A 25,631-nucleotide genomic window follows, 5' to 3' on the forward strand; every position below is an offset into this window, starting at 1 on the left:
AGAGAAAATCACAGGAGAGCGCTTGGTTTCATGCCGCTCTCCACCACTCGGTTTCACTGTGTGGAGCAACCCTAACATTCTCTCCTTTGAGAATAAACCTCAGAACTCCTTAGGACTAACAGAGTCCTAGAACACTCATCAGGAATGTGCACGTCTTTGTCACACCTCATCCAGTGTAAATAGAAACATTCCCACTTTTGAAAAGAAAGGAAACAAGGCTTCAAGAGGTCCCTGACTTTCACGTGGTAGAGCATGTACCCCAGACCTGATTTCCTGACAATGCTCTTTCTATTTCTTTGTATTTCTTGTTGCTAGAAATCTCTGGTCTTTAAAAATTAAAAAGATTTTTTTTTAATTGAGATAAACTTTACACACAGAGAAAAGTACAAATTTAACTTTACACTTCAAAGACCAGACAAATGCATTGTGTCATCCATACGTAATCAGGATAGAGAACACTGTCTTTTTAAGTCTGTGGTCGCATAAAATCTAGGACCATTGCATAAGTCTGTGAAAAAAAGTACAGAGAGCCATATTCCAGCAAACAAAACTTTAGGCACCTGATACACTTCTGTACGGGCATTTGTCAGGAGGGAAGAGGGGAAAACAAGCTGGAATGCTGATTTTTCTCAGCCAGCTTCTTGTGACCGCATTCACATGACCTTCGTGTTGGTGAACCTCTCCACTCCGCGTTACACGTTTGCATAAGATGCCTAGGAACATGTGGCAATTCAAGAAAGGCATCGGAGTTTCCCTTCATTTTTACGTTGGCCCTGGATTTTATTATACTATTAATATCACACTACAAAACTCTTGGTTGCAGTTGGCTAATTAGTGTGATTCATATTGAAAAAGGACCTTAATCCCATCTAAAACTCTGCACAGTACAACTTAGTGTTTTCTACTTAGACGGCTGTCAACCATAATGTTATAATTATACCATTTTCTCAGCAGAATCACCCACACACTATAATCACAGTCAAAGCCAAAGCTATGTTTACGGTGTGCTAAAGAGGATGGACTTGTTTCATTTTAAGTGATTCATCCGCCTCCTCTGTTAACAACAGAAGTGCATGGTCATGGGAGAGTTATGGTCTTCAAAAGCTTATCTGAGCAATTTCAGATAGCAATAAGCCAACAAAGAAAATAACACCCCAAAACCTCAGTATGAGAAAGCATAGGAGACATGATTCCCAGTCTGCTTACCGCAGTGATTTGAAAATCTAGGAATTGGCAAGGTGATGGGGACTGGCCTGCTGGTGGCCACTGTGTGGTCTCAGCGACAGACTCGCTTGCTTTGCTTTGTTGCAGGGTATCCCCAAGCACCTAAGTCTATTAGCAGGACTAACATCAAGGCAATATTTTCTATCTAGATTCTGAGCCTATAGGATAATGACTCATCCAAGCATAGGAAACTTCTGTCCTGTGGGACCATTCATTCCTTTCAGACCCATTTCATTCATATCCACTATGGGCCAGTTCTAGGTGCCAACTAAACTGCCAGGGACAAAGAAGACATCTCTGTTCTCATGGAACTGGCCTCTATTATCTTTGAGACCTGTGCTTTGCTTATTTACTTAAGCCAATCAGCTGAAGACTGAGAGCCACTGTTTTCCTTAATATATGGTCATGAGCCCAGTCTGGAAAGGAGAAGAATGGGCCGAGTGGAATTTGCTGGGGTTACACTTGCTGGGTTATTTCAACTCTGAGAGAGCACCTGTCAGTTCCCTGATGTTGACGGGCAGACACATCATTTCCACTGCACCTCTCCCTTGCTCGCCCAAAGCCTCTTGTTTAAAATGTTTCATAAAACCTTGGCATTCATCGATTTCTCTTGCTCCACGAAACATCAATGGCAGGAGGAAAAGAAGAAAATGTAGTGGGAAGCCATAAGGGATGACTAACTAGGTGGGAGGACACATGTGGGCACGTGTTCCATTGTTTTATTTTAGGAATTCTTCTCAAGTGTATGGTTTTCTTTTAAGAGTAGGCCAAATTATGAACCAATTTTTATAGCTCTCAGGCTAATGGATGGATGCATATGGTGCAAACGATTCCTCTCCTTGGTTCTGCAACATCAGAGAGCTGAGCCCCAGGCACCTACAAATCAGTCAGCAGAGGGAACAGAATAGTCTTTGAAATGAAATCCTGTTATTTTTGGTTCTCATTTGGATTTCTTCTTATTTTGGGAGCTTGCATAGTTAGTCTACTGCACTGCTCTCAGCCTCTCAGCCTTTGACCCGGGACAGTGGGACACAGGTGAGTGGGAAGAAAGCAGTCCACGAGGTGTGGACAAGCGCAGGGGTGGCCATATTCCAAGTGCTCTGTACGCTTGTAAATGGCAAGCCTTCAAGTTGTGGCTTCAAGAGCAAATAGCTAGAAAGTAGAAAGAAGAGGAAAGGCTCCATTTATAAAATTACAACTAACTAACTGGTCCTCTCTCCTCTCATCTACTCTCTCTCTGGTTTGTGATTTAATCCAAAGCCTGCTGGTTATCTTTCATTCTTTTCTGCTTTTGGGAGTGGTAAGAGGCAAATTCAAGGGGACAGAATGTAAATGCTCTATGGCCACATTGTCTTGGAGTCTCTACTGGGATGCAGTCATGTTTACTATAATGTGACTTCAGTTTTAGGGAATTTCTTGTACCAACATTAGGCCCATCACAGAGGTTACATGCAAGCACATATCACTGTGCTATATAATAGTAGCAATGACATCTTTAGCTCAGATATGACGTAGAGCCATAGGTCTGAAATTCAAGCCAAGTCTTTACTTCTCCTTGCCACTTAAAAACAAGGATGTCTTTCAACATGAAGCCTTCAGCACAACCCATCCAATGTCTTGTTAGCCAGAACTCTAACAATTTCCTGGTTTCCCCACAGCAATTCTCTAACTAATGTGTTTTTTATAAGGGCTTTCTCCCCACTTTTCAGAGATAAAAGTCTGGTCACTAGTTAGGCTAATTTTATGGGTTCCACTGGGAATGAGAATTATTTTTACTTGAGAATAGGGTTGACCATCTGTTTATGAGGAACTTACTCTATTTTTATCATGGATATTTGTAAATATACAGAAATATTTAAAGAGCATGGTTTAATGAACCACTGTATGTTCCTCACCAGCTTCCACAATATCAGCACTTGACCAATCCTGTGTCCTTCTCCTACCTGTAGTTTCCATCGTCTGCTTCCAACCAGAACTCCCTATTCATATATCTCTAAAAGCTAAGGACTCTTCTTATTAAAAAAGAAAAAAATACCAGTATCATACCTAATGAATTAATAATGAGCTCAATATCACCTAAATGTCCAGTTAGTGCTCAAATTTCCAAAGATATCTAAAAAATATCTTTTGACATTTTATTTGTTTGAATCAGACTGTAAACTAGGCCTCTGCCTGCAATGTCTCTTAAGTCTGTTCAAATTCAGGACACTTCTCCTTTTTATTACATCATTTTTTTTTTGGGGGGGGGGTTGATGATCATTTTCTTTAGCTTATTTCATTCTTAAAAAGTTATTTAAAATGTTCTTCTATCCCTGTTACTTCCTATACACTGGCAGTAAGACCTAGAGGCTTAATTTGATTTGGTTCAACTCTCCTGGGAAGAGTCCATTGTGGAGGCTGGACACACGATATCAGATGATGATAAGATTGATCTGGGTTGAAAGTGTTGTCAGCCTGATACACTTCGGAATAGAGTACACCTAAATACTTTGTCATTCACTGATAGTCTTGCCTAAATCCATTATGTCCCTAAGGCTTCTCAAGTGGTGATTTCTCTAATCCTATCATTTCATCCGCAGTTATGAGCTGACCAAGTCTACATAAGGAAAAAACCAAAGCTACAAAAAGAAAGCAACTTTCCTTCATCAACAATTCAGTTACTCTAAAATGCAATTTGTACAAAATTTCAAGGCAATGTCCTGATTTTATCCTTTAATGTGCCTGTTTTTAGAATAATAAGCCTTAGTGACCTCCAAGGGAGACCATTTTTTTGGAAAAAGTATCATTATGAACTCACTGATGAATCATGTTTTGATACCCTTTTTAAGGGACTAGAATTATAAGAATAGAAATGATGAAGTCATTTCTCCATTTTTAGTTATTCTGGGCTGTTTTCAAATAAAAAGCACAATGTGTAATCTAGGCTACCTTTCTTCCTTCTATTCCTTTTTTATATCTGCTCTATCTCCCTAATATTTTACCAAGCTCCCTCTAGAGCAATGGCTGAAGTCAGGACCAGTGACTAGATGACCTCTGAAAATCCATGCATACAAGCCCATCCTCGGGGAACCTCTGTGGATATTTAATGAAGGATGTGCTCGCACTCAGGGAAGGCTCAGTACAAACACCTGTGATCTAAATGTGTGAAGGCTACAGTAGACTCGAATGCCCGCATCCCTGAGCCCAGCTGCAGAAGTGTCACCATCGCCCATAGCCCGTACTCCTTGGAACACCAGTGGCCTTGGAGACGGTGAAGAGAAGCTCCCTGGTCCACTGTTTTCAGGAAGCTCTATGCTTCTTTTCTTTCCCTTAGATATCTACTATTCATCCAAACTGGAGACTGTGGCTATGCAGTAGAGAAGCCTGTGTAACTTGGCATGTTCCAGCATTACCCAAGCACTGGAGAAATGAGGGGCTAATATGTCAAAGGTGGAGTCCTTTGCAGGAGTGTACAGAGTCATTTGTGGAGGGGATATCAGGAAATGCATATGTGATGGGTTAAATTGTATCCCTTCAAGATATGTCTGCAGGGTAACCCCTGGTACCTTTGAATGTGACCTTAGTTGGGAAAAAGGTCTTTGTAGATGTAATTAAGGTAAGGATCTCAAGAGAAGATTATGATGGACCAGGGCTCTAAATTCAGAGATGGGTGTCCTGATGGGGCAGAACAGGGCACCAGACACAGAGACACAGGAGAAGGCCATGTGCAGTAGAGACTGGACAGTTATATCTACAGACCGCAAAACACCAAAGGGCTGCCGGCAGGTCCCCAAAGCCAGGAGAGATGCAGGGGACAGAGTCTCCATCAGAGCCTCTGGAAGTAACCAACACTGATGACACCTTGCTTTTGGACTTCTGGCCTCCATCACTGTGAGAGAATACCTTTCTAGTGTTTAAGTCATCGGGTTTAGGGTCATTACTTAGAACAGCCCTAGATAACTAATACAATGTATCTGAGCTCTGTCCACGGAGACTGATTCAGTACATATGAAGTAGATGCCTGGCATTTGTGTTTATTGAAAATGTCCACAGATGACTGCGATGGGCGCACCCACCAGAACCACCACTTTACGGTCTGGGGGTTGAAGCGTTGGACACCTGCCCATACTGACATCCTCTTTGGATGCTAGGCTTTTGCTGTGGCTCTGGACCAGGGGTCGGAAACCTTTTTGGCTGAGAGAGCCATGAACGTCACATATATTAAAATGTAATTCCATGAGAGCCATGCAACGACCCGTGTACATTATGCATTATCCAATAAAAATTTGGTGTTGTCCCGGAGGACAGCTGTGATTGGCTCTAGCCACCCGCAACCATAAACATGAGCAGTAGGAAATGAATGGATTTTAATACCTGATATTGTTTTATATTTTTAACATTATTATTTTTTGTATTAAAGATTTGTCTGCAAGCCAGATGCAGCCATCAAAAGAGCCACATCTGGCCTGTGAGCCATAGGTTCCCGACCCCTGCTCTGGACCAATGAAGCCCTCTGTTTCTGTTCTCCAGATTTTGGCTTCTCAGAGAAAGTAGTCCCAAAGAAAATATCATATTTTTGGATTATCCTTTATGAGGTATATCAGAAGCTCTTACTTATTACAGGGGGCAGTGATGGTCCAGGCTGTGTGCACAGAAGGGGAGAGAGGAAAATCAGCTTTTGTTTCATGAGTCCTGCAGACCCCATTGAAGAGAACTCCCATTCTGCAGCCTGAACAAGCCCGGGCTTCCTGTCTTTTGGTAACTTGAGAAATCTCAGTTTCCTCTACTTCCCAGTCCTGTTAACTCACTTCTACTGCTCTTGGGCTCAGTGTCCGTATTTCTATCAGCTCCTTGCGCCGGGGCTGCTTATTTCTGCCTTCCCCCAATTCCATTCCTCTGAGTACATTTTCTTGCTTTTCCCCAATTGTTCTCTTTGTAGCAGCCTCACTTCCCTGGGTACCTTTCGGATGCACTTCTTCCCTCTCAGGTTTTGGTTTCCCAAAAGGAGTGGGGGATATCTCCCCAGTCCTGTCGAGAATGGTGACTGATAAATAAGGCCCGGGTTCTCATAAAGACCTGGGCAAGGAGATGGCGGCAGGGCAGGAAGGAGTTGGGGGTGCCACCCTGGTTTTCCTGTTTGGCAATTTCTCACACTGAGGCTCACTGTAGTTTCACGAAGACTCTTCAGTCAAATCCCACATTCTGGGGAGGGTACCAAAGAAGAATTTCAACATTTTGCCCCAGCTGGCTCCTCAGGAATGGTGGGGTATTTGGAGTGGAGTGTCATGGGAGGGGAGGGGTCGTGGGGCAGGATGAAATGGTGTGGGAAGCATTCCTCCTGACAGGGTTCCTGGTAAGCTCGCTGAGCCGGCCACTCTCCACCCGCAGCGCGAGTCAAACGGGCTCATAGGCTGGCCCAGGGACTTAACCATGAGTTATATATTATTTGTAGCTGCTGTTTAACTTGATCTGGAAAGCCTCCTTACAGATGAACTTTGGAAGCAAATTTTAAGTGTGGGACTGCAGGAGTGTATAGGTCTATGCATAGAAAGGAATCCTACCATCAAAAGAAGACATGATTACTGCCAAATGACTCATCCTGGCTGTACATATTCTACAAGTTCAGAGGAAAAGGCTTGGCACTGACTTTAGCCCAGGAAGAGGGAGAAGTTGTACTTTAGAAAAGCAGCAAAAGTTTTCTGGGATGTACACTTTTTAGCTATTTGTAGAGCCTCGCCTCTTCTACAGCTAGGACAGTCTTTTTGAGGGGAAAGAGGAAGGAAATGGAACAACTTTCTACTAGTCGTCAAGCATGGTGATAGGTGTTTTACTTAACCTGCCTATGGGGAGCTGGGAGGCAGGACTGCGACGCGATGAAGCCAGCCCCAGGCGGCCCTTCCTCCGGCCCACTACCTCACCCATCAGGGGGTGCCCGCTGTGACCCGGTGGGCCCCTCAGTCCCTTCCTTCCAATGCCCCTTGATCTACCTTTAAAGGTCGACTTCTAAAGGACCGTCTCGCCTGTGGTCCACACTGAGGTGCTCACGGCAGAACACAAAAGGAGGACTTCTCAAATGAGGGTCTTTCAGGAGACAAACTTAAGTTTTGTGCTTTTTGTAGAGTTAAATAATAATTAAAAGTTATATCTATAACATCCAAATTTATTTAAAAATTTTTTCTTTTTCTCAACCTGGGCTGTGCAGGCATTCTCTGGAATCTGTGAGAATTTTATTTCCTTAAAAAATAAATGACTTGGCCCTGGTCAGTGGTTCAGTGGATAGAGTGACGGCCCAGTGTATGGACATCCCAGGTTAAATTCCTGGTCAGCGCACACAGGAGAAGGGACTATCTGCTTCCCTCCCCTTCTTTCCCTCTTCTTCGCCCAGAGCCAGTGGCCCGATTGGTTTGAGTGTCAGCCCTGGGCACTGAGGATAGCTCAGTTGGTCTGATTGTATCAGCTTTAGGCACTAAAAGTAGCTCAGTACTTGAGTATCAGTACTTGAGTATCAGCACCAGATGTGGTTGCCTGGTGGATCCCTGTCAGGGCACACGAGGGAGTCTGCCTCACTATTTCCCTTCCATTCACCTAATAATGTATATATATGACTCAGATATGAGATATGCTATATTAGATCCAGCATCCTCTCCACCCTTCCAGAGAATGGAAATAAACTTAAATAAATAGGAAACAAGCTTTGGTAAGCGGAGAGGAAGAATGTGGAGCACTTCCGGTGACACAGCCTGCGAGCAGTACTCTTACTGTAGGAGTAATAGTAACAGCAGCAGCCAAAAGAATAAAATACCTAACAATTATTCCACTCCTACTTGTGCCAGGAATTTTTCTGCGCACCTCTGTGTTCCTTTGAGATAGATGTTGCTATCTCCTCGTACAGATGGAGAAATTGAAGCTCACAGCATATTGGCAGTATGCCAGGTGCATACATATGACAAATCATACCTCCCACTTCCCAAACTCCAAAGTCCTCAGCACACAGCCCGTGACACCACCTGGAACCAATGACAACGTTCGCCATAACCCCTACTGTCTGATAAGCATGAACACCTCCAAAACTTCGGTGGGGCCTCTTCCCTGCCTTTCCCCATAAGAGAAACATGGTAGGAGAGCAAATGCAACCACTGCTCTTGGAGTTGAGGAAAGAATTAAGTTACTCATCTGAGTTAGTGTTAGCATTGGGGGGAATGCCATGCTCAAACACCATGCAATCCGTGCTAACGGCTCTCTCTCCCCTTCTGCACTCACTTTCAAGTAGTTCCAGGCCTCAGCAAGATATTCATTTAATGAACAGTAAGCTCTCATTTTGTGTAAGTCACTGTGGAAGTCATGGGAAAGAGAGCAGAGTGTGCAAAGATGAGGAAGGCTCAGCTAGTGCCTTCAAATGCACCTCCAGTCTAGAAGGGAAGACACTCCATGCACACAAGCCATTGGAAGTCAGTATAAGAGATGCAAACCTTTGAAAGCTGTTGGAGTTCAGGAAAAAAAAGTTCAGGCACAGTAAGAATGCTATCCAGGTGCTGCTCCATTCCCTGGCAGAAGTTTCATGGTGACAGGTGCACAAAGCCGTGTGCTGACAACACAAGCCCAGGTGGCCAATCCTGCAAATATTTGCTCTCACCTTAATCCAAATTCGGTGAGGCAGAAAAGAAGAGTAAAAGGCTGCTTCTCCACGATGCATGAAAAACCAAAAGATAGCCTGTCACAGTAAAGACGTGAATGCCACCTGCGAACATCCCGAGGGTTTGTGAAGGCATTCATCCAAATTGCAACATCTATTACGTGAGATTTTTGAGTTTGGGAGTCTTCGAAAGCACATGATTTCCTACCAAGAGAGCTGCCCGTCTTTAGTCTTCATCATGAACCCACTTTATGAAAGACCTGCAAACCTGCCAAGTCGAGCTTGCCCTCACACCGCAGCTGTGGCTTACGTTGATTATTACTCTTCATAGGATAATATACTGCTCACAAAAATTAGGGGATATTTCAAAATAAATATGAAGTGATAAAAAAAGAAGCACTTGATCGTTTTTTTATTAAACAATAACATCAGAAAAGCAAACGACAAGTCAAAGAAAGCTGTTTAATTATGCAAATGAGATGCAAAACCAACTTTTATTTCATTGGTGAAAATGCACTAGACAAAAGGCTGAAAGTACTGGAGTATCTGCATGGTCCCTGATCTTCTAATTTTTGTGAGTAGTGTATTATGTGATAGTTAGTGATAGTGCAGCTCAGACACTTCAACTGCAAACTGTTGCCCACCCCATTCATCACTACCCATTTAATGAGGCTTAGCTTTTATTTGATGGAATGCTTTTAATAATAATAATAATAATAATAAATAAAATGTACTGTCCACACTGATTAGAGATACTGTTACTCTTATGTTACAACGTAGGAGTTTTATTCTGGTTTCTCTTCAGATCACATAAATCTTTCACCTCTTACAATCTAGGAGTTTATGGTGAAGTCAATTTGTAAAGTGAATCCTGCAGTCTCATTATGTCAGTTACGGAACTGAGAATAATTTTCTACAGGAGACTGAAAGACCACAGCCAATACAAATATGATGACTAGTTCCATAAACTAGGTTATTACAGAAATAATCCATTTTTCTGTTTAAAATGGGGGTTGGCATCCTTTTCATTAAAGGGCCAGATAGTAAATATCTTAAGCTTGCAGCTCTATGGTCTATGGTTCAGCTCCCCAGCTGTGCCATTGTAGCCCTGACGCAGTCACAGGCAATCCGAAACAAACGGGCATGGCTCGGTTGCAATAAAACTTTATTTATAAAAACAAACATCTGGTCTGAGGATGGTTTGCCAACCCCTGGTTTAAATGATCGTTGATCTTCAAAAAAATTAGCTTATTTTGTATCATATATTGTGAACTACATGAAATTAATTTCCTATAATTTATATATTTTGAAAGCCCTTTTGAAGTTGTATTACTTCTTTTCTAAGTGATAAATTCTTTATTTAATAATTGATTACTTTTTGAGTTATTTCTAGTTGAAATATGGATTATGTTGCATATGTGCCATTCGGCACACTATTACTGGAACTCCTGCTGAATGGTACCTACCTTGGATTTCCATCAATCTTTTGATAAATGTGATGTACAATCTGCTTTCTCAGTATGTAGACAAATTTGTATTAGGTTCAGGGCACACCTGTAGGATGATTTTTTTCTCTCAGCACACAGAGCATGGCACACATTATCTAAAAAAGCTGTTCATCACCCTAGGAGCTGGTGCAGACAGAGGCCATTCTGGAATGACAGAGTCCAGGGTCCCTCCCTGAAGAGGCCTCTGTGTGCAGAAGCCGGAGCTCTCTGCGAGCTGTGGTTATGTGCAGCCTTTGAAGCCGCAGTTGTCACCAGCAGACCAGGAGGCTGCAGGCCAGAAGGACTCAAAAGTCACCACCAACGCTGGGACACTTTCACTTCCAAGAGTCACTCCCAAGTGCTCACCGCCCATTGGGTTCACCCAGGGTAAAAGAATGTTTGTCTTGGATTTCGTCCTTGAAAACTGTGTGTCATGCTTTGGAAGAGAAACCATACCAGGAATTGGTGTATAGAGAACACACTGCAATTTTTAGGGAGATGCTTAATCATTTTCCTCAGACTTAAAAAAATAATAATAAGATCAAGGATTTTAGAGACCGATGCCCACAGATTCTTAACTATGTTCTTTCTGTCTGGGTTCCAGAAGAAATGGAAGGCCTGGATATGTTTACAACCAGAAAGGACCTGCTGGCGCTCGAGAAGGCTGACCTTGAACTATGCGCGCATGTCCCATGCCAGAGTTCCACCCCACTGGCCTCAGCACGCACGCAAAGGAGAACAGGTGTCTTATAAACCAAGTGGTCAATCTCCACATTCTTCTGATTATGGCTGAGCAAGGAAGGGAAAGCACAGCCCTGGTATGCATCCCACAATAAGTCCTCATCTCCCAACACTGCACGGGGAAGCAGGTTCGTGCACAGGGAGCACCAACCCTGGGAAGCTTGGCAGGTAGTCTCTAGGTATTTCAGGCTGGAAAAATGTCACTGCCCAGTCTATCCTTTAAGATAACGAAATACTGTTGTTTGAATTAATAACATGCATTAGCTACACCCCACTTTGCAAGCTTTGCACTGATGGGCATTTCCTTCGCTCTCTTGCTGGTCAGTGGATAGACTCAAGAAAGCTGTTTTCTCTGTACCTCCACTTCTTCTCCTCTGAAGGACAGAACTCCACCTGCCCTCTTCCTCCTTCAGAGAAGCTTGGGACAGGAACAAATCGCATCTGTAGGAGGCTTGGCATTATCTGGAGATCAACGCTGTTTTGTGAGTGAGGAAGGGCTACCACTAGTTTGGGTGCAAGAGGGAGCCAACATAAACACTGTTCCCCTAATGGGGATCATCATCATCTGTGCTTACTTACTGAATCATTGGCTGAGTGGTTTATAAACACGGACTGTCAAGAATTCAATGTCAGCTTCAATGTCAGAACGTGATGTCAGTGTGGCTCTCTCTGATGCATGTCAAAGCTCAAGCTCTCTGCAATGAAGAAACTCTGCACAATCCCTCTAAGACGCCACTCCTGCACAGACATGCTTCTTTTATGCTGTGCTTATTTTACCTGTCTTGTCAGCTAATGAGATCCTGAAGGTTGAAAATATCTGATGAAAAAGAATGCTTAAAAGCTGAGTGGGTCCTTCAGCTCTCATGAGGGTCGTGAGGGGTTGCAGGCAGGAGTGGGGCACCTAAAGTACCAACAGGATACCACCGTGATGACCGGAGATGTCCTGTGACATACCCCGAGACCAGACCATGACGTCCAAGCCATGACCTGGAATTAAGGTTCCGTGGGACACTTTTGGGAAAACCACTTACAGTAATAGACAAGAGAAGTTTCCCTCCTGTGTTACTTCACCCCTTCCATAAAGGATGGCTGATGGGCATGGACGTCCTCTCCCATGGGTAAGATATTGGGAAAACCTGACTTAAATTTTTTTTTGCATTTTTTTTTGTGTGTGTGTACATGCAAAATCCAGTAATTATTCTTTAATACTGTAGGTTACAAGGATGTATAAGAAACAGCCCTGTCCTTATAAAGCATTGATAAGAGAAATCAAGGAACATAATCGAATCAAAAATGGGCAAAAGAAATGAATAGACACTTCAAAGAGGACATTCAGATGGCCAATAGGCAAAAGAAAAAATGTTCAACATCACTAATCATTAGAGAAATACAAATTAAAACCACAATGAGATATCACCTCACACCAGTCAAATGACACATTAACAAAACAATAAGTGCTGGTGAGGATGTGGAGTAAAGGGAATCCTCCTGCACTGCTGGTGGGAATGCAGACTGGTGCAACCACTGTGGAAAATGGTATGGAGATTCCTCAAAAAATTAAAAATGGAACTGCCTTTTGACCCAGCCATCCCACTTTTATTATAGGAATATATCCCAAGGACACCAAATCACTGGTTCAAAAGAAGAAATGCATCCCCATGTTTATGACAGCATTGTTTACAATAATGAAGATCTGGATACAGCCCAAGTGTCCTTCAGTGGACGAGTGGATTAAAAAGCTGTACTACATATACACATGGAGTACTATGGGGCCATGAAAAAGAAGAAAATACTACCTTTTGCAACAACAGGGATGGACCTGGAAACTATTATGTTAAGTGACATAAGCCAGACAAGAAATACAAATATTATATGACTTCACTCATATGAGGAATCCAATGAACAATGTGAACTGAGGAACAGAATAGAGGCAGAGGAGGGATCAAAGGGACCAGTGGGCAAGTGAACAGAGGGAAAGGGGATGAGAGGAGGAGATCAGAGAAGGGAAAGAGCTTGGTGAAATTATATATACATAACAGCATTATAGAGAGCAGAAGAGCAAATCCTGGAGGAAAGCGGGGAGGGTTTTGGGGGAGGGGGCAAGAAGGATGTTGAGGGGAATTCGGGGGTGCGGGAGGATGTATTCGGTGGGACACTTGAATCTATGTAAACACAATAAATTTAAATCAATAAAAAAATAAGAAATCAAAAAAAAAAAAAAAAAAAAAAAGAAACAGCCCTGTCCTTAAAGACAGCAAAGTCTATTAAGAAGGAATAGAAAGTGCATGGAAGTCTCCATCAGGTTGAAACTACTGAAGATGATATTAAGATCCAAAATAGAGTCAAGGATGAGAGAAATTTCATATTCAATTCTAACACTTGTTGGAATAAAATAAGAGCCACGAGAGACTATGATCGACACCATAGGGCCAGACACTATTTTAACTACTTTAAATATATCAACTCTTGTAATTCTTACAATAACTTTAAGAGGTTGGTGCTACTAGCATCTCTATTTTAGAGATAAAAATAAAAGCAAAACAGAGCAGAGACAAGGCACAGAGAGGCTCTGAATCTCAGACAAGATCGCGCCGGGGCACGCAGTAGCCCTGGGACGTGAACCAAGCAGTCTTGCTCCAGAGGCTGAGTTCTTCCAGAACCATGTATGGATTCTTTCTTCTTGGGAGGGAACAGAGAAGGGTTATGGGGAATCCAAAATGGGAGTATGCATTCTCTCGGAGCTGGGCATAGCTTTCTGGATAAAGTGATATTTAAAATATGCCTCAAAGACAAAAATCCAAGAAGGATTTTTCCCAATTGGGAGGCAAGAAGAGGGAATTTCTGGTGAAGGAGTCGTTACAAATGGATAGAACGAAGCAGGAACACAGGGGCCATGAAGGTGGGTGTGCACAGGGCACAGGGGAGATAAGGCCAGAAACGCACACGGGCTCCATGCTGTGGGCTTTGAGTGCCGGGGAGATGGGTGTCTTTGTATTTAGAAAACACTGGTGAGCTACCAAAGATGATCGGGTAGAGGTGCTGCTGGGTCCGAGGCTGGTGGAAGAATGAATGTGGAGCAGAGCAGAGAACAGCTGGGATCAAGGGAAAATGGGGAGTTGGGAAGAAAAATCCGGAAGCTAGGACAAGAGTCCAGCTAAGAAAGCACGGTAAGGACCCGAGCATGCACGATGGTGGTTACTACATTGAATTTCTGTTCCATAGCAGTGCACTTTATTGAGAAGTAAGTCCCGATGGTGAAGGAAGTTGTTGGTGCACATATAAAAATGTAAGCAATTCACCCATTGTGCCTATCTCCTATGGTATCTTTTTGGAATCTTTTTAAAACTTAACTCGGACCTCAGTCATTGATGTTTATGTTTGCAAAGTCTGTTTTCATAAAGCCTTGGACTACTCTATGCCCAAAAGCCAGTCAATGAAAACTTCCATTTTCCTCCAGTTAAATATTTATTTTATTCTGAGGTGAAAATGCCACTGCTCACAAGATTTATGCTTTCATGGCAATACGCGATAAATTCAGTGAAAAGGAATGACTTTTCATGATGAGAGGAAACACACCCCTCAGAAAGATGTGCAATCATCTAAAATTTTATCTCTCTATACATGTTTAATAAGTCATGTATTTGACCCAAATGATCATCAAATCCTCTGCTAATAATTAGCGAGGACAGAGAAATAAAGTTGTCGGAAAACACAAAGCACATGGAGCCACACCACAGCACCCTGGGGTGCTTTCTTCAGAAACACTAGAAAGGTTTGCTTTTTTCTAGGTGATTTCAGCCATCCTCATCACTGTTCCCAGCAGCAAAAAGCAGCTTTCTGTGCGGTAAGTTCATACCATTACTTCCTTAAAGCATGACAAAATGCCTTGTATATCTCGTTAAACTGTAAACTTCCCCAAGGCCCTTCTGATCCTGACTGTCTCTGCTCATGTCTGTGCCTTTGCACAGGTGAAATATGCAGCCACCTGTGGGTGTGGGCTCAAAAGTCCTCACAGGACTTTTAAAAATAGTACCTCCTTTCCGGAAAATATTTCTTGAGCACTGACTCTGTGATACAGTGGCAGTGTACACAGCGACATGGCGAGGTGACATGAGCACCAGGGTCTGTCGCATCTCAGTGAGGTGCCTGAATGATAAAGGCAGCCATGTGCCCAAGCACGTGCCCTGTGGAAGGTGTCCATCAATACAGACATGTCTATTGACATGGGTGACTTTATCCAACCAGTCCTGGGATAGAGGGCAGGTCACTTTGGATAAGAAGGACATGATTCTTCCTCGTGTAGGGAGGGCCAGGGTCTGTGTGACGTGCCACAGGTGAAGGATAATTTGCTAGTAGTCTTGCTGATCACAAAGACAGAAAATTAACCACACGTCAAATGACTGGCAGGAATTTCTTTTCCACATCCACCGTACCCACAGGTGGTATAGTTCAGCCAGGCTCAGTGCGTAGGCTCCTTAGACCCCACAACTTGACAAAGGAAATGGAAAATGGCTGGGGAAATCACACTACCACTTTGGGAGGGTACTGAAGGGCAGCGTATTTATGATGTTTGTATGGGGGGAGGGTTCCAGTGTGGATGAAGCACGCACCATTGGAAAAACATTCCTCACGGACTCCTTGTCATTTTCTTACAGAAATTAGCAAGAAGTCGCACTGTCTGCAGAGGAAAGACTGTGGAACCTACCCACTGGGATAACCCAAGCACAACCAACTAGCTGCCCCGTCTCACCCCCACGTGTTAATTAGGGTGCAGATTAACTTGTCGGATGCTCTAAACCAGGAGGGCTGGACAGGGTTTGCAATCTGGCACATCTGACGCCTGGATGACATTTGTTACCAACAGCATCAACCGCCCCTCGGAGTCATGGCCAAGGAAATGATATTTACGTCTCCTATTAGACGTTTACTCTGCAATTTAGTCATAAAATCCCAATTATGGTTTCATGACGCCAGGATTACCAACGAAAAAGCAGTGTCTCAAACTCAACCGGGCCTGCCGTCCGTCTTCCCTTCCTTCACTGTGAAATGTGGACTTGGCAAAAAAATCCGCCCCTAGATCTGAATTAAAGGTGCATACTATGTGATCAGTTTTTTTTTCTTGTTTTTAGTTCATGTGAGGGATTTAGAAGAAACATAAAAGGAGGGTTTTGCCTTAAAGCTCAACATAATTCATGCAGTCCACACCACTCCCTGAGTCCTGTGCATGGCATCAGCAGGTACGCTAAAACATCATGAGGTCAAGGCCAGCATGGACCAGTGGACAAAGTTCCATGAAAACTGAGGCACAACAAGTCTTCAGGCCCAGAGGACAGGGGAAGCTGCCCCTTGGAGCTGATGTCTGAGCTCAGTCTTGGGGAGGGGGAGGGGGGTTGGAGGCTGTCGGAGGACCAGAAGGGGATAGCAAAGGCATTTTCAGGGAAAGGGGTAGCTCGCACAAGGCAGAATTTTGGAGCATATGGCGATTTGGTTGAAGGGACAGATCTAACGGGCAATGTGACGGCTGGGTTAAGAGATATTTCAAAATAACAATGACGATACAATATAGGATTTGTAAAAAGAGGCAGGTTCCTAAATTTAATAAACTAATTGTGGATCCACAATAAGTTATTTCATCTTTTTTCCCCCTGTCTCATTAATTTGGCCTTACTTGACCTCTAAGGACAAGCCAGTTAGAGAAAGAAAGCAGCAGTCTTCCCTGTTCAGTTTCAATCAGTCCAGTTACTATATCCCAAATAAAACAGAGAAGGGATCTTGAATTACAATAAAGCATAGACAATATTGCCAGAGGAGGAAAAAAATTAAGATTCTTACTTGTCCTGAGGCCTGGATGAACTCCTTGCGGACTCTGGGCTGCTGGGTCAAGGATGGCTGATATGGCTGGACCGGAAAGAGAGGAAAACCATTAGTCAACCCTGTAAAAATGGTCTGATGTGACCCTACTACTAATCTCACTTTCAAGTGATAAAAGGTGGCTAGGGCCAACCTCACAGTAATTGCCTACCTCTTTGCCTTTCTTTCTTTTAAAAATTACAATTGCACCTGCCCTAGAAAAACACCTCATAAATGCCAGAGCAAATGGAAACATTCTGATCTTTATCACCTCTGGTCTCACGCCTAGACACAGTCAGGAACAATGAAAAAAATGTCTTCCTGTATCATTTGAGTCCAAACTTGAGTTTTGCTTATGAAAAAGAAGAACATCAATTCTTATTTTTTCTTTTTTAAAAGTTCTTTTAAAAAAACTTTATCCTTAGCAACAAACATGTGAGCAATCTTGGGGAGTGGGGAAGGAATGAGGGGACGTGAAAAGTTGGACAAGAGAGACACAGGACTTTATGATGTGCAATGGGCAGCGAGTCATCTATTATATAAGCAGTTATACTTTTATTTATCCTGGTATTAGGCTGCACTAAGAACAGGAAAAATGGAAAACAATCATGGTAGTCGTCACCAAACTGCAGAATGGATTGTTTTGCAAGTGTCTCAACTACAAAAGTACTCAACTTTTATGTGGTGAAGCCGGGGGTCTCTCCAGGACTCCCCCGCTCTGACCACGGGGTCTGTGGGCCATCTCAAAGGGGCCACAGGGGCCGAACCCACAGCGAGCACTGGGCATTACCTCGTAGCTGAGAAACGATGTTTCTCGGTCCTCAGCAGAAACCAACAGCAACAGTGCTAAGAAATCTTTCTCCAGCATGTAAACAGAGCATGGAAAGGAAGAGGCACGGGCAGTGAGTGAATTCACTCCCACCTCCCTGGATTTCAGAGTTGGGAGGATCCCACCCACCTGCCCTGACCCACATTTCAATATGCTTCTCCACCCCCCCCCCCCAAAAAAAAAAAAAAAAAAACAGGTCTGGAATCCATAATACAGAACCTCATAGATAAAGTGGAGACCATCTTGTTAAACACGACAGAATTCTAACCCTTCAGTTTTCTTTTTTTCAGTCTGGGCACATCAGTGAAGGGATTTTTCCAAGTAAAGCCAAGCTTTGTGGGCTTTGGTGAATTAATATCTTAAATTGTATAGGACTGTTAGTTCTGAAAGCGTTTCTTTTTATTCCCTTTTGAAATTTTACTATTAGCTTCATCTGTAGAAGTTCATTTACTCACAACTGCAATAGCGAATTATGACAAATACGCATTGACTTTACTGTGACCAGAGAGGAAAAGTGCATTTTATGACAAAGCCCTCAACTCCCTCACTGCCTTGATACCCTGGTTCTTTAGCATTCTAGACCCCGTCCCCACACCCCCTTCCTTGCTGACTTCAGAGCACACCGTTTTATTACCCCTTGCCCTAATTTGAGCACTACAGCATATTATTGGTCAAAGTTTGGCATCTGTCTATAACTTCCAACCATGAATGACCTGGACCACTGACAACTCTGTGAGTCTTGAGAAAGCTTCCACAACTCAAAGGAAGAGGAAAATTAGGTCAATGACGGCACAGCACAAATTGTTATGTGTTATTTTGGTCTCAGTTTCCAGTTTGACGCTGAGAACGGACAGACACCAATTTCCAGGCTCGACTCCGCAGCACAGCTGACGGGTTTCTCCAGCATGAGGACTGCAGTGGAATGTGGGGGTCACTTATGAGGCCCCAGGGAGCATGCAGGGCCAAACCTCAGGCCTGGAAACGCGTGGGGCGTGCTGGCCACTCGACTCCGCACAGACCAGAACGTTCACTCTCTCTGCAGACAGACATCTGGTGCTCTCCTCTCCGTGGTGTCAGTACTTGGTTAACATTTTCATAAAGCAAAAATCCTCACTCAGCTAACACCCTCCAAAGTATGAGCTGAATCAAGACATAAAAGGAACAGATGACATCCAAGGGAAGGACCCCAGGCTGATGCCAGTGCTCAGGGTACCGGTTACCAGAGCAACGCATAATAAACAGAGCTGTGCCGTCCCAGCAATGGAGGTGCCACACTCGGTTGTCGGTTTTACTTAGTGTCAAAGCTGTCCTTAATGCCTAGAAACACGGGGCAGTGTGGGAAAAACAAACGAAGGGTGACGAGAGGCAGAGAATCACAGCTCCGATATATTTGTACGGGGGCTTTGAAATGCCGGCGTTACAACACAGCCCCCCGCCTCAATGAACCCTGTTTCTGGGCAGGCTCTCTAAAGAAAGGGGTGCTCCAGTGATGGAGTCCAGATAAGCTTCCTGGGGAAGGTGACTTCCTGAGATGGGTGCTGATCTCAAGAGAAACAGGCAATGAAGAGGAAGAGAAAGGGAAGTTGGAGCCAAGAGAACCACGACACAAAGGTCAGACGGCCGGGGTGTGGAAGGAGCACTGATCGGTCGCGAGGGTGTGGGGGACAGCTAACTGGGGATGTGTGACATGGAGGAGAAGTCAAGGGCACATCGCGGATGGTCTTTTCGTCCTGTGAACATGAGAACAACGGCTTTACAGTGCCCTGCAGTGGTGCTCCTTACGCTAGACCTGCCTGAGAACAGGGACCCGAGCTCATTACGATTTAACCTTTCTTACACCTGTCTGACCTTGTCCTCAACTTCCTGACAATGGCACATACTGACCTTGGTTTCTCCATCTGTAAAATGGGGACAGGAACAGCATCTACATGTAAGGTTTAAATCAGTTAGTAGATGCAGGATACTAACTGTACAAAATGATAAGTGCTTAGGAAATGTTAGTCTTGTCATTGTTATCGCTATTGTCACTATTATAATGACTGGCCATTACCCTGAAAGCAAGGGCACACCTTTCCCACGGAGAACTCAGGACTTCGCACATATGAGGACAGGAGGCTGTCCTAAGCCCAGCATGACCCCCGTGACCCCATGCGGGTCCCATGTAGACAGCGGGCCTCCAGGGAAGTGGTGTGAGGGAGGGTGGGGATGGAACTCTCCCTGGGTCGGAGGTTCAGCCTGGGGGATAAATGCAGTCAATTCCACCTCCCGGAAGAGCGTGCATCCTCTGAGGCACAGCAAGGGAGCCCGTGTGGGTGAACCTCACCCTGGCGAGGATCGTAGCAGACTGCCTGTGCAGCAACGGCACTTAGAACCAACCTGGGCAGAGGGCGCAGACACAGCAGGTGTGCCAGGAAGGGCATATGGCCATGACTTTACATGATGGCAGGAGAGCAGGGAAGGTCTCACATGGCATCTGCCATCAGTAAGCCCTGGTCAATGTCAGCAATTGTTAGCTCTGTTAGCTCATGGTTGTAACGATGTTTGAACTGGCAAGGGATCTCTGTTTGAAGACTTCCTCTAATTGTGGTAATTGTTTCGCAACATACACATGTATCAAATCATTATATTGTACACTTTTAAAGTCACATAATGTTTTATGACAGTTTTATTTCAATACAGCTGGAGGGGGTTAGACTTCCTAAGAAAGGCTTCCTTTCTGCTCAGGCAGGTTTGCTGTCCTCCACCCCACAGCCCGGGCCTGCTCTTCCTGCTCTTGTTGTGAATGCATATTTGCCCGTACCCCAGGACACACGGAGGGTTTCCTTTGCCCTGGGCCACGTGGCAGGTTCTTTGAGATGGGCACAGCTGCTGTAATCTCTAATGTTTGTTAGGAGCACAGGGCGTGGCACCTGACAGCAAAATAGTTTGCTAACTGAGGCAGATGAAGATGTATTACAAATGCTTTAATGTTGGCTTTCGGGCTAAAAGGGAATGAAATAAAAGTTTCTTCTCAGCACACTGTGTCTCTCCTCTTGGGTAGCACAAGTTCGCTTGACTACTTTTTCTGTCTTTTTGAAGTCTGCTTATCCCTGACCATATTCCAGAAATTTTCCCTGCTAGGATTTCAGACTCTGAGAGCTCTTTCCAGGTTCACCTTTGCCTTTCTGTTAAATGGTGACCGTCATCTCTGAGGAGCATTCCGTTTAAAGTATATATTTATCTGCCTCTAACCTGACCCCCCAATAAGGCTCAAGTCAAGCTCACTGGTCACATGAGTGCCATGCGCTGGACCACCCTGCTGCCTCTGAAGGGGCCGGCAAAGTCAGAAAACGTGAGTGACGTGATCACTCCGCACATTTAGAGGTTGGGGAGTTCTCACCATATTCTGCTTTCTTGCCCAGGTCGTCACTGGGCGACTGGGTCCCCTTCTCGGGCTCCCCCACGCTGCAGCCACTCGGCAGCTGGCGCTTGGCAGGAGGCCCTCTCTGGGGCAAGGGCTGATCTACTGAGTGCCGCAGACATTCTGCAAAGCGGTATCCGGGGGCCAGGCTGCGGAGACCCTGTCGGGCAGAAATACTCTTCAGGGGTTAATTCACCAGGGACCAGGTAGGACCACAGCACCCTGGGTGCCAGGCTCCTCCTTTTGCTCTGTCACCGAGTGACTCTATGCTCTGACTGTCTTCGTGGTCATGGCCACCCTTGGCGCACCCAGTCCTGGGCCTGAGTGCAGTGACACTTCTAGGCTGGAGTTTCCTTTCTTTTGTGTTTATCTGGGTTGAATTCCCTACCATGGTTCCTCTGCCACTAAAGTGTATCATCTTATACATAGTATGACTCTCGGCGGCTCTGAAGAAGCCTGTGCCATCTGAACTGAAAGTCCTCGGGCCTTTCACACAGACAGTGCCACCTCCCCAAGCACCGTGAAGGAGTCTGTTTCTTTGCTACTTGAACCACAGTCAGAGAGCGTGTAACACAACATAATTTAAACACACAAACAAAAAAGGAACCATGAAATGAAGCTGGTGGTTTCAAAGACCTTTGAATACCCGAAGAAGCTGCTTTACAGACAACATACAGAGGCTTTGGAGAAGCTAGCGTCACACACATAAAAAGAAGTGCATGCTGAAATGAGTCCACAGCGTCACATCTGTCGTAAATGTATTTTGGGAGTGGCTGGGCCTCAAGGTAAAAAGAATCGATGGGCAATGAGAGGTCACCTCCCTTTCTCATGGGTTGGACCCTGGCTTCGTGGGACGAATGGGGAAACTCCCTAATAACTCAAAGCTGCACATGCCACCTGCTTGACTGGCAGTGCTCTCTTTACTGAGGTTTTAAAAAACCTCCCCCTGTGTCCATCAGTGGCTGAATGGATAAAAAAAAGCTGTGACACGTTTACATAATGGAATGCTATGCGGCAGTAAAAAAGAAGGAAATCTTACCTTTTGTGACAGCATGGATGGACCTGGAGATTATTATGCTAAGTGAAATAAGCCAGGCAGAGAAAGACAAATACCTTATGATCTCACTTATATGTGGAATCTAATAAGCATAATAAACTGAGGAACAAAATAGAAACAGAGGCAGGGTCACAGGGAAGAGATGGACAGCTGTCAGAGGGGAGGGGGAAGAGGGGATGGGATCAAAGAAGGTGAAGGGATTAGCCAAAAACATATATACAGACAACAGGGTAGCAAAGCCATTTGGAAAGGGGGTGGAGGGAGAGGGAGGAGGGGCAAAGGGAGGTGGAAAGAGACTCTGCATGGGGCATTGGGGGCACAATGTGGTGGGTAGAGGGTGTTACATTGAGTGGGACACTTGAAACTATGTCAACACAATAAATTAAAAATAAGAATTAAAAAACATCCCCTGACACATGCTTCTGCATGTACTGTGGACATCTGCTCACAATTAAAGAGCAAGCCCAGGACTGGGCTTTGCAAATGTAGCCCTTTGGGTGACATGACCCGTTAAATGTGCAGAGACTTAAGGAGAACACACTTTGGAATATATATTTTTTAGGAGTACTAAAGAGAGCAGTCAATTATGAATGTGGGTCTCAGTTGGCCTGCATCTTCCTTCAACAAAGCTTCGCAGCAATTCCTCCAGCTTTCTCTTCCAATTGCTACAAGAACAGGGAGAACCCAGCCTAGCTAGCAGTCCCCCCTCCCCCACCCCGAACTGCTTTTCATTATGGAGGAGAGCAGAGATGTCAACACCAGCACTGGGCAGTTAGCAGCACTCCATGCCATGTGACAGCAGGGGTGATGTACTGGGGAACACAGGGGAGGGGAGGATGTATTCGGGGGTACACTAGAATCTATGTAAACACAATAAATTAAAATAAATTTCATGTTAAAAAAATGAATTAGAAAATAAAAAGCAATCGGGTCAGACTGATTTAATAGTCCAAAAATCAGGTGGTGACTCATAGACGGTGTGCTGGGGCTGCCCCTCTTTCCAAGTGACCTCACAGCATTAACTTGAAATCAGCCATAGGAGGAATATTTACACCACCACAATTGGCAAATGCTGCAAATCAAGGCTCTCTGCCATGGAAGTCTATGGAAATGCCACCCAGCCTTGAAGGTCAGTTTGAGTGTCTTCTCCCAGTTTGTTCTTTTCTCCCAGTTGAAATTCATCTCTCCATCCTTTGTGCTTTTACTACCTAGACCACGGCCCATATGGTTGCTTGCCTAGTACCTTAGTTCTCTGATTTGCCCAATGAATGATAAACTTGAAGTTTGAAGATGAGGACTATGTCTCATTCTTTGGATCTATCATATTGTTAGCTTTGTCCCATAAATATAGTGAATGCTCAATGCATATTCTTGCTAGGAAGTCTTTCAGGAAGAATTGTGAGGCATCATGGTTTTGCTTATAGTATTATTTTGAATTTATCATTTTGTGGCCATTGGAGTTTCAACTTGCACAAAAGAAGACTGACTCTAAAGAGCATCATTAGAGAGATGATGTCAGAGTAATGGCGCAGTAGGAAGCGATACCAATAAATCTCCCCAAAAACTCAACAAGATCTTCAACCAGAAACAGAAAAACCTATCCTTGGAGCCTCCAGATGTTTTGCAATACACCCAAAGTTATGGTCGAGTGAAAAATTGGCTAAATATATAATCAAACCCTGAAGGGAATAGGGAGTAAGAAATGCTTCACCTTCCTCACTAACCTAAATAGGGCTGCTTTCACTGGGAACTGAAAGTATAGAAACTAAGGCGGGCAAAGGGGGCGAATAGATCCAGGCCGCGGCACAAACGGCCGAACCAGGCTTTGGCACGGAGATCCAAGCCGAGGAAAAACTGTGACTGTGGCAACCCAGGCAATACAAGCTAACATTCATGCCCAACCCAGACAAAGAAAGACAATCCTTACTTGTATGTAAGGATTTCTGGTACCAAGAATTAACCAATCAGTGACAACCTTATTATGCAATGTGACCAGTAAGATGCGACTCCACGTTATATGGCCTGTATTGTTATGGTTCAAGACAGGGCATTCACACTGGATGGTTATTGTGTTGGCTGGGGCATCCATTCACCCCGATCTCCTGGTCGGCGCGCGCAGATAGTGGGCGAGAGATTCCTTCAAAAGCCCCGGGAGTGGGTGCCCCTGTTATCCCACAGAGAGGCAGAGTCAGAGGCCTTTGTGTGGGCTGAAAGCGGAATCTCCAGGCCACCCCAGCACCCTGAAAAACCTGCGCACAGGGAGGGAGCGAGAGCCAATTCCAACGATGGAACTTTTCCGTGCGGGCAGGGGTTTCACTCAGAGTGTGAGACTGCCGGCCTGATATCCTGGTCTGCGCGCGCAGATAGTGAGCGAGAGTTTCCTCCAAGCGCCCCGGGAGTGGGCACCCGCCCGTGTTACCGGACAGAGTGGTAGAGCCAGAGGTCTTTGAGTGGGCGGAAGCCCCGGCTGATTATGCTAGCAGCTCTGACTGACTGAGCCTTACCTAGAGCCCTGTGCTGAGTGGGAATAGAGTGGGGAGTTGCCAGCTCTTTGAGCCTCTTACTATCCAGGCAGAGGCAGCAGCAACTCCATAGCTGGATTATCAGGCTACTAATTGAGGAAGGAAAGGCTAGGAGAGAGGCTCCAGGAACACGGACTCTCTCACTGTTGGAGCCTATAAATGCTAATGAGCCTCGACTGCCAACGAGACTGAAGCCCAATACATGACATCGCCATAGAGACTTATCAACTGCAAACCTCTACCTGAGCGTGCCAAAGGGGCAGAACCCGGGGTACAGAGTCACTGACCAGGAAGAGGGAGAGAAAAGAAAAAGCAAGAAGATAACCTCTCAAAATCAAGAATAATCTGCAGACTTTATAACCTATCCCATTTTATTATATTTGTTTGTTTGTTTCTCTTATCTCCATTCTTGATTTTTTTTTCCTCCTCCAATTTGGTCGTTTAATTCTCTGTTGGTCTTACTCTCTCCTCTCCTTGAACTACACTACCCATAAGTGTTACATCTCCCATTATCTTTTCTTTCCTCTTCCTTTCTCTCTATGAGGGTTGTACTCCAAAACCCTTAACTCTCTCTCTCTCTCTCTCCTCTTTTTTCTTTTTTCTTCTTTTAGTGGTTCCCTCTTTTTTTCTCTCTCACTCTTACTTTTCTCCCTCTATATTAGTTTCTTACTTTCTCCTTTACGTCTCCTCTCATTCAAAGCTCAATAAAGAACAAATTATCTTATCTGGGACTCAAACTTATGTTTGTGGCATTTTGGGGGGTTTTTACTTCACCTTTTTAACTCACTAGCAGTGCTCCCATCCCTAGCTCTCCATTTTATCTAGTTCTTGTTCCACTAAATACAATAGTAACTTTTTAATTTCCCCCCATTTTCCTGTTTCCCTCTTATTCCTCTCATCATAACTCTG

General features: G+C 44.5%; 1 protein-coding gene across 3 annotated transcripts in view; it reads right to left on the reverse strand.

Moving 5' to 3' along the window:
* The window catches only part of GHR (growth hormone receptor), a 229,765-nt gene that overhangs the window by 43,363 nt on the left and 160,771 nt on the right, over positions 1 to 25,631 (reverse strand). For 2 of the 3 annotated variants that reach the window (XM_066378331.1, XM_066378341.1), the window contains exon 3: positions 16,897 to 16,962. The exons of the other annotated variant lie outside the window; for it this stretch is intronic. In XM_066378331.1, the coding sequence (XP_066234428.1) occupies positions 16,897 to 16,962 (66 nt within the window). The remainder of the gene's footprint in view (positions 1 to 16,896; positions 16,963 to 25,631) is intronic. 3 annotated transcript variants of the gene reach the window in all.

Source organism: Saccopteryx leptura, chromosome 1 (genome assembly GCF_036850995.1).
Source record: "Saccopteryx leptura isolate mSacLep1 chromosome 1, mSacLep1_pri_phased_curated, whole genome shotgun sequence".
NCBI classification, from domain to species: Eukaryota; Metazoa; Chordata; class Mammalia; order Chiroptera; family Emballonuridae; genus Saccopteryx; species Saccopteryx leptura.